The sequence below is a fragment of the Salarias fasciatus genome, chromosome 6 (genome assembly GCF_902148845.1).
Source record: "Salarias fasciatus chromosome 6, fSalaFa1.1, whole genome shotgun sequence".
Lineage (NCBI taxonomy): Eukaryota > Metazoa > Chordata > Actinopteri > Blenniiformes > Blenniidae > Salarias > Salarias fasciatus.
This window is the reverse complement of record NC_043750.1, coordinates 24803563-24812902: the sequence shown is the minus strand read 5'-3', so window position 1 is coordinate 24812902 and position 9340 is coordinate 24803563. Positions and strand designations below refer to the sequence as shown.

The 9340-nt window shown below is 42.5% G+C and overlaps 1 protein-coding gene across 4 annotated transcripts; it reads right to left on the bottom strand.

Moving 5' to 3' along the window:
* Positions 1–1098: 1098 nt before the first annotated feature.
* arpc1a (actin related protein 2/3 complex, subunit 1A) lies at positions 1099–8366 on the bottom strand. Of its 4 annotated transcripts, none has more exons than XM_030094246.1 (11): positions 8083–8366; positions 7384–7477; positions 7002–7106; positions 6546–6768; positions 5598–5705; positions 5354–5457; positions 5158–5266; positions 2893–2968; positions 2610–2803; positions 2047–2137; positions 1099–1927 (listed from the first exon to the last, which is right to left on the bottom strand). In XM_030094246.1, the coding sequence occupies exons 2-11, from the start codon at positions 7445–7447 to the stop codon at positions 1889–1891; spliced, it is 1113 nt and encodes a 370-aa protein (XP_029950106.1). In that variant the 5' UTR covers positions 7448–7477; positions 8083–8366; the 3' UTR covers positions 1099–1888. The 4 variants fall into 4 exon arrangements, with proteins under 4 accessions (XP_029950106.1, XP_029950107.1, XP_029950108.1 ...); XM_030094247.1 differs by lacking the exon at positions 8083–8366 and adding an exon at positions 7943–8078; XM_030094248.1 differs by lacking the exon at positions 8083–8366 and adding an exon at positions 7828–7939.
* Between the last annotated feature and the right edge of the window lie 974 nt (positions 8367–9340).

The following is a 9340-nucleotide window of genomic DNA, read 5'->3' as shown; positions in this document are numbered from 1 at the left end:
CCAAATGTGCCTGGACAGGTGTGTTTCAAGCGTAATGTGACCCTCACATTGTCGTGCTTAATCAATACATCCAGCAGAGGGCAGGGCACAGTGTTGGTTTCATGAGAGACATTTCTTTTCAAAATAAGTTAATGTCCTAAGTGTGATTTAAAATCTGACGGGGTAATCAGCTGTGTGATGTTTTCAACTTTGCTTGTGAAGACATTAATAAACAAGTTCCAATGACGCTGCGCTGATCTGTTATTTAAGTGTTTTTAGCACAGAAGAAGCCACTCAGCTCTTTTGTCATTGTGACGTTTTCACTGATCAGTTCCTACAGTCAGGGGTCTTTCTGTGTAGTTTGCATGATCTGTCTGAGGACAGAGATTTTCTCAGAGGAGGCATTTGTTCCCGTGAAACTCCATCGACGTCAGTGAACTGACGAGAGTAATCTGGAGTTAAATTGAAAAGTGAAGTAGCAGGAATAATAGAAACACCAAAACAGAGTGATCAGCGATGGTTATTAACAATTCACCAAATCAACACGCTGCTCAATGAAGACTACCCATCTATTCCTGGGCTTTAAAATTTACATTTCAGGGCCTAAATAATGGAATATGTTCATTTCACATTTGAGTGTTTCAGGAATGAACCTCATCCCTTCCAAAATGAATGCATTTTCCAATAAGCCGGGTCTGTATATTTGGACTAAAGGCTTATTTATGCAAATCTAATTTTGTCTGTGTTGTTTCTTATCAAATTGATAGTCCTTTGATGGCTGCTGCAATGCTCCCAACAAAGACAAGGCAGGTGATAAACCGCATCAACAGTTTCAAATATTCATCACAAGCTGCAGATTTACTTCAGTGGCGCTGCGTTGAAAGCCCCACGTTCCCCAGCTAGCTCCTCAGGGTATTGTTAATTGTACCTCATGTTTCAGGAAACAAGCTGGCATAGTTTCTGGGACTTCATTGATCTGGAGATGGCAAAGGTACTTCCTGTGCACACGCGCACACACACACAAATCCCTCAGAGGCATTCAAGCGGATACGCAGATCGTAAAAACCAGCAAGCGTTGTCAGACAGCAAACACATAAAGGAAGAGAGCAGTCGAGTGAGTTGTGTACTGTAAATGTATTTTCATCTTTATTTCATGTCTACCTCATGATCAGTTACATAGAAATCCTCCGTCTCGTGTGGTTTTAGTGAAGTAGCTACAGAGCCTAGTGCTGGCTAGCTGCGACTCCGCGCACAGTTTAGACAGCTGCTTTCTCTCTTCCACCATCAGACCTGTACAGCTCTCAGCTGCAAACTCCCAGCATGTTCTCAGAATACCCAAGACCTCGGGTTATAACCTGAACAAAGACTTCCCCCCCAACCGGAGAACATCTACCATCATCCAGGGGGTGAAACGAGCCATCCTCCCCACTGCTGGACACTGGTATTCAAAGGTCATGTTGAGGTTCATCTGAGGTGAAATACAGTCTGATTTTTGGATAAAACACACCTTTTAGTGTTCGACTTTTGGTACAGGAGGTTAGAGAACATAAAAACACACATTTCACGTCACGTTTAATACGTGTCAGAGGACCTTCCCACTTTGACACCTGGTTAACCTTCATTTAAAAACAAACGAAAAATAAATCAACAGTGATTTCACACGTCAGCTCAGTGTGTGTAGTGTGTGTATTAGTGTGTATGTGTGTGTGTGCGTGTGTGAGAGAGAGAGAGAGAAAGTGAGCACCCACAAGAGTGTGTTATGATCTGATCAGTGCTTCAGCAGACACTCGATTAGGTGGTCAGTTATGTATGTTACTGGCTGCGTTGCGGGCGAGGGGAGAGGGGAGGAGGCGAGGCGGGAGGGGAGAAGTGAGGCCGCAGCGTCTCTTCGTTCATTCACAAGACTTCTTCACATGATGCGGAGACCCTGGATAGAAGCTTCTAGACTCTGAGGTGGGGGGGAATCAAAGGAAAGAAAGAAAGAAAGAAAGAAAGAGTCAATGATGGTGGATGAAGGAGAACTCAAGTGTAAAAAAAAAAAGAAAAAAAAGAAGAAGATGATTTTACCTTAAAGTCCCAAATGGTCATCGCTCCATCGATGCCTGTGGTGCAGAACTTGCGACAATCCCTTTTGTCTCCCTCGTAGATAGACACTTGGCTGAAGAGCAGGAAGCAAACAGAAGTAACATCAAAAGACATGAACATGCACCACAACAAGAGGGTGACTTAAAGACCTTGCTTATGTTTTACTGCTCAGTTTTGCATCCAAAACACCAAAACCCTGCATGTTGGTTAAACTGACGGCTTTGATTTGTCTTTAATGTTCATCAAAGCGATATGGTGACATGTAACGCTCGGTCCACATCATTTTAACGAGTCTGTCGCCTCAAATCAAAAATAGTCCCTGATTAATGATGAGCTGTTTCTGTGAGATCAATTCACAGGGATCTGCAGACGTCATTAGTGCTCTTGCAGCTCTCCAGCTTGTTTGTTGCAGGTGGGAGGATGTGAATCTGCTTTGGCCTGTGGTGGACGCTCAGTTGGCAGCATGGGGGGAAGAGCTCGTAGTTGAAACGCTCCGTCACTCGCAGATGAAAATGTGAAAATTTAAAGTGCTGTGTGTGACTCACGTGATGCTGTTCTGGTGCAGCGTGTCCAGGGCAGTGTTGCGGTCCTCAGTGGTGGCTCTCTTGTCCATGTTCCTGAAACGCTCCATGGCAGAGATGTTCCTCTGGATGCTCTGCTTGGGGAGGTCGAGCTTCGACACGAATGTCAGCGATCCACCGTCATCGCAACGGAACAGCATGGGGCAGCAGTCATGACCCTGAAAGCAGAGACCGACGGCAGAGGTGAGCGGACACGCCTCAGCCGCTGTCACGTGTGAAGAGAGAGAGGTTTCTGTGTTTTTCTTACCGCAGCTACTAGACTGTTCTCTGAAATAAAAATGACACTGAGCAGAGGAAGAAACTCCGTCTTCAGCTGTGAGGGACTGAACACACACAAACACACAAATTAAGTTCAATTGCGACAGTCGGCGGTTTTTATGCCACAAGAGATGTCAAAACACTCAAAGCACACCGATCTGCGTTCATTCAAATGTGTAATTTTTCTTCCTGATGTCTCGCTGTCTCTAACATCTTGTATTCAACAATAGCTGATAATATATTAATACGTTCCGTTTGCCTTCTCCACCCCAGCAGGTGCTTATAAATCAGGATTACTCACTGTGACCAACAACGTGATTACTGGAAATTAAAATTATTCTCACAACCTGAAAACAATGTTATATTCATTCCATAAATGTATTTTTAAATGTGATGAGCTGATTCTTCCACGTTATGTATGAGCTGGAGTTAATCATTTTAATTCATTGAGAGGGTTTATGATTTTTTTTCTCTTGTTTCAATTTAATCAGACTGCTTGGGAAGCATCTATCCCATTATCTGTTGCTCGGCAACAGTTATTTCCGTCCCATCAATCAGGTTGGTTTACAAACAAAAACATTGAATTAGCCTGAATATGAAAAAATAAACCAACTGATTATAAACCCCTCCTATTTGTGGACCTATACTTTATTTTCTAAAATAAAGATTATAAAGGCACATAGGATAAGGCAGCTGGTGTCAAGTTTTCTGCACCTATAATGTGCAGATTCTCCTCATTATGATCACTAAGTCATCACTGGCTGTGTGTATCTAAAGCACTTGCATGTCCAAGTATTAGTGCATATAAGGCAGACATGTGAAGCACTGCAATAACTATAGGGTTTGCAATCGATAAACATGTAATTATCTTGACATTTGAGTTCTGTGCTTTTGACATCTGCCATGTGGCCACCAGAGATGACTCAATAAGTGCTGTCAATCAATAATCAGATCATTATTGTGAATTAACAACCACTTATTGCACTTTTGTTTCATATTTAAAATATTTGCATTTTGATTTTGCAGAGCATGGAAATACAGTATTTTGCAGCTGAGCCTGTCTTGTGTGTAAACTGCACATGCTGATGCTGCCACAACAATACATGTGTAGAAGGCTGTGCAGCCAAATGAAGATCACATGTTTCCGTTTTTAAATGGAGAACTCGGCATAACACCGGGAGCTGAATATAGGACAGCTTTACTTCTACAGACCTATTTCTAGGAATAAAAAAAAAGAAGAGGAAACAAGCAAGAAAGGAAAAAAAAAAAAATCCTGTCTTTTAATCGGACCAATGTGGAATATCTGGTTCAGTCAAAGATGTTTTTTTTTTCCCTCTGTAACTTCACAGAAATCTCCTTACACACCGTGTCTAAAAATCAACATGAGCTGCCGTCAGTGGACTGCTACTGAGGAGCTGTGGGACTTTCACTGCTGTTGAGCACAGTAAACTGAACAGAAGTGATACGGTGAGCAGAATACTGACACGGAAAGTGCTGCTTTGTGCAGTTGGTGCACATTTTCAAAAAACACAAACAAAAGAGAAAACTCCTGCACACGTGCAGCCTTGTTCTCGAACAGAGAGCCAGAGCTGAAGTCATGATTTAAAAAGCTTGTAACAAAGCTGCAGCTTCAATCAGTTTTTAAATCTAAATTCAAACAAATCTGAAGATTTTTGCAGACTGACATTGTTGAAATGCAACTAATTTCCAAAATCATCATCCAGCATTTAATCATGGCCAGACCATGATATCTGAAAAAGTATCATTTCAATACTGTAACTCCATTTGAAGCTTTTTTTTTACCTTGATGATGAGGACATTATTATTCAAATAATGAAACCACAACAAAAACATTTTTCTTTTTTTAAAGAATTCTGCAGCGCTCTCTCCCTACATATTATACATTTTTTTCCTTTTAAGCTCAACAAAGACAATACAATGTATTGTAGCAATAAAGAACTTGTTTGTTTCTATTCAGTGCTGAATGAAGACACACCTTTTTTAATGTGTTCGCTTGTTTTCACTAGATGTATTATGACTGTTAAAAAAAGGACGGACAAAAACTTCTGTTACACGAAACCAAGTAATGAGTTCCATTTTTTAAATAGCAGTAATGTTGCAAATCTTTAAAATATCAATTGATTTTACTTTCAACATCTTTTATATTTATTGGACAGTTTTCCCTCTGTACAGTTTGTTTTGAAGCTCGGGAGCAGCTGTAAGCAGCATCTGTTGCAGTGAGAGAGGAGCGTACCTGGCAGTCTTGGAGCTGTCCACCACAGTGACAGTGCTGTCATGGCTGACCCAGGCCAGACGGTTACCAGAGGCGGAGAAAGAGACTGAGTGAACCCAACCCCCTCCACCTGAGAGCGCAAACGAAACGCAGCTTGTTCAGTTCACTAAAGAGACAGAAGTGGCCTGAAAGTAACTTAAAGAGAAATAATACAGACCAGCTCCTCCAAACTCTGCTAGCACTGCCCCAAATGGCATCTTGCTGCCCCAGGGTGTGGGGCCTGGTTTCTCCTCCACCTCTTTAATGTAGGCTGAGAACACCCTGGAGGACAGAGAGGGAGGGGCGAGCGCAGTTGAAGGGAAGGAAATGCGGACAGCGAGCGAGGCAAAGAGGCTGACCGCGTTTCACTCGTTCCCCCCTCCCGTTGTGTTGTTTCTAATCCAAACACCAACAAGTTTCACCTGCACTTGAAGTCACAGGAGCCGGCAGCCAGCAGGATGTTGTTGGGATGCCAGTCCAGACTGAGGATGGTGGAGCGGATTGGCTTTTTGATGTGCTTGCTCACCCACCTTAAACACAGAATGCAACAGTCTTCTTTATTTTTTTTTTCTTGAAGAACATAATAAAACCAGACCACATACAGCAGACTGATAAAACAGCGGCGTATAACTGGTACACTGTTTGTAAGGCAGACGACATTGATACAAAACAGGTTGGGGAAAAAAAAGAAAGGTTGTTTTGTGTCTGGGAGTGGATCCTGCTCAGCCAGAAGGAATGCAGCACTTTGGTCTTTAAGCCAGAAGAAGACAAACAGGTACAGGCTCCATACAATGACCGTTTATGAAGGGGTGTGCACAACGAATCACAACTAGACGCAACATGAATGCTACCAAAAAAAATCTTAACCAGTGCAAAAAGGAGCCGAATCAAATGAAAAATAGCCTTAAAAAACATACACGGTAAAAATTATTCAACCATAGATAAGGTTTTAGATTTTTTTTCCTCTAACATTTGCAAGTTAGTTAAAAAAAAACATCCTACATAAAAAAAAAACACTTCTTAAACTAAAAAATTGTATCATGAATTCAGGCGCATTTCTCCACTGAAGATGAATCCAGTGAGAGTTTTGTAAAAGATCTGATAATCTTTTGCATTCTATAAAGTTCTGACAGCAACTGTCTTCCAATTTTTAATTAAAAAACAAAACCATAACATCTTGTGGGTACAATTAAACCTCAAGGAGCTGTCACTAACTAGTTTTATGTCATGTGTGACTGTCACTGACATAAATGTGATCAAATGTGTGAGTTATCAAATATGATCACTTTTCTGATAAATGGTTAATACTCCGATCCTACAAACAAACACAATCAGATGCATTTCCGAAGTGTCACCATGTGAATTCTCACCAGTCATTCTCAGACTCGAAGTAGCAGACAGAGATGAGTCTAGCTCCGCTGCCGACCGCGAACTTGTTCTCCAATGGAGACCACTTGACGAAGGTGGCCGCCCGGTTGATCCTGAGGATGACCAGCGTGGGCTTCCATACACCCTCCTTTTGGGACCACACGTAGGCATTTCGGTCTGCTCCGCATGTCACGATGCGGTCGCTTTTAGGAGCCCAGTCAATACCTACAAATATAAAAGAACAAAGGGGAAATGCATAAGAAGACACTGACAACAGGCAGACAAATCCAACAACTGATGTGTTTCGAATGAGTCTGAGTAAAGATGAATACTTATGGATAATACATGAGTCATGTACATGCAGACTTGCTCTAATGACAGTTTCACAAACGTTACTAGTGATTACACTGGATGACTATTAGTCACCATCAACGTCCCACAAAGGCTGGATTCAGTACCTGTTATGTGTCCATTGTGCTCCTTCAGCTCATGAGTTTTCACCCACTGGTTCCCACTCTTCTTGTAGATATGAACTTCATGGTTATTGGGACTGATTGCAATTTCTGAATAAGGAGACAGTGAAATAAGCAGGGCCACAAGATGGTCATACAGATAACAGACAAGCTAAACCAGTTCTAACAATGCTCCAGGAAATGTTCGCACACTTTGGACTCCTTATATTGACCTGACCATAAAAAAACAGCAGGTCAGTGTGACTAAAAGCAATATGTGCTTAAATATGGACAATATCCAGATCTTATCAGTGGTGTCGATGGCGGGCTTGTGTATGAATCTGTGTGTTAGCAGAGGCAGACACAGGTGTGAGTCTCGTGATCTTACGTGTCCTGTCGCAGTTCCACGCGTGGCAGGTGATGGGTTCCAGCAGAAACTGATGGAGGGACATCTTGTCTGGGTGTGGTCCTTCACGGGAGCTCTGCGAAGCCACACGGCAGGAAAAAAAACTTAGTTTAGCAAGTAGCCACAAACAAACCCGGCAGGCAGCAGCCGGCCACAGCTCCGCCCGTGTCGGCCGAAACCCCTTCAGATCACTGAGTGTGAACAAACACCGGTAACCGCCGTGACCACTTCCACCATGGCAAATAACCTCGACAACTTTAATTCAACTCGGACTAGTTAGCATGGATTAGCTTGACCCTCACTTCTCTCAAAATGATACTGTCACGGTAACGACAACCCGCTAACTCGAGCCAAAACATACATTTCACGAAAAGCAAAATACATACACTTTATCCCCGAGTTATCAGCTAGCTGTAGCAGCATTACCGTCGCTAAGGTAGTTGGTTAAGTCGGTGAAACATTACTACTCGGCGTTAGCTGGAATTTCACCGGTGTTCCACAGGCCTGACAGCTAATGTTGCCACATTTCTGATTTACTGACGAGCTGCTATCCACAGGTCTACGAGCAGGCCTCCCTCTTCAGTCCGACCACGGTTTTTTTCCCCCGATGGAGACGCTTCTCCTCCCGACTTACAGCCGCACCGACCGGCCGTGCATTCCGCTAGCCCGATGCTAACTCACCCCGTCAGTCCGGTTCTTCGAGTAGGAGCCCGAGCTAGCCGGCGAGCTAAACGACGCGAACGGGGAGAGGTTAGATCAGGAGTGGACCTGAATTCGCGGACTCTGGTCAGTCGACACGAATTCGTCCAGGAATGTGGAGGGAATGTCAAGACGGCCAGCAGGATACGACCGGGGGCATCCGGCTACTAACTCGGCAGCAAAACCCGTGGATGATGCCTGGCTGACAGCTAGCTTAGCATCATCACGCTGGCTGTGAGACGATCCGAGCGAAGAGGGGCTGGCTCACAAACTGCGATCAGGAGGAAGAGCGCCCCCTGTGGCTCGTGGAGGAACAGCCATAGCAGCGACACACATTGGGACACAAAGTTGGCTGTATGGAAATTAGGCTTTTTAAGACGCCTAAGGAAATTATGTAATATTCATGAAGTATTCATTCATTCATTCATCTTTCACACAGCTTAATCTAACTGGTTACTGCACATATTTATTTATTTAAGGATCCCTAGTGTTCTTGGTGTCCATTCTCCATCAAATTCAACGTTTTACATTAATTCTTGCAATAAATATATTTTCATATTTTCACTAATTAATCTTATTTGCATGTTTTTTGCTGAGGATACTGGAGAAAATCCATGCATGCACAAAGGAAAATGTGCAAACTCCACACATAAAGGCCTCCCAGTGGAGATTTGAGCCAGATCCATCATTATGAAAGACAAATAGTAACCACCACAAGACCACCATGCAAGACCCACAATTTTCTCATTTATGGTATTTATCTTAATTTGTACTGGAAAATTCATAATTTATCTGGCTACATGTAACTAAACTAAGCAACAACAAATTGTCTCTATTTGTAACATTCATATATACATTGTGTTACTTTCAGCAGCTATTTTTATTTATCACAAGAATCTAAGTGTGTCTACTTCACAGTCTCCTCTCTGTAATGTGTGTATGAATGTGTGTATGGGTTTTTTTTTTGTTACATCTTTTCTTTCTTTTTCTACAACAAATATTAAAATCACAGCATCAACAATATGAATGGCGAAGAACTTCCATCACATTCAGTCAAAACATTTTCTGGAGTAAAACTCACTCAAAAGATTTTCTGGTGAAATTTAGAAACCAGCATTTTAAAAAGCTTCAAAGAAAGAGGCAGTTTTCCATCCAATCAGAGGAGACTTCAATTAAATGCAGGTGGTAAGTGAAGCTGAAGCACTGCAAGCTGAAAACACTCAGACTATTACCTGCTATG

Coding starts and splice junctions, on each gene's coding strand:
- arpc1a (XM_030094246.1), bottom strand. CDS start 7,447: ATGTCCCTCCATCAGTTTCTGCTGGAACCCATCACCTGCCACGCGTGG. Junction 2,969..5,157: donor GACAGCTCCAAGACTGCCAG/GTACGCTCCTCT, acceptor GTGTGTGTTCAG/TCCCTCACAGCTGAAGACGG. Junction 2,138..2,609: donor CTGCACCAGAACAGCATCAC/GTGAGTCACACA, acceptor CCTGCTCTTCAG/CCAAGTGTCTATCTACGAGG.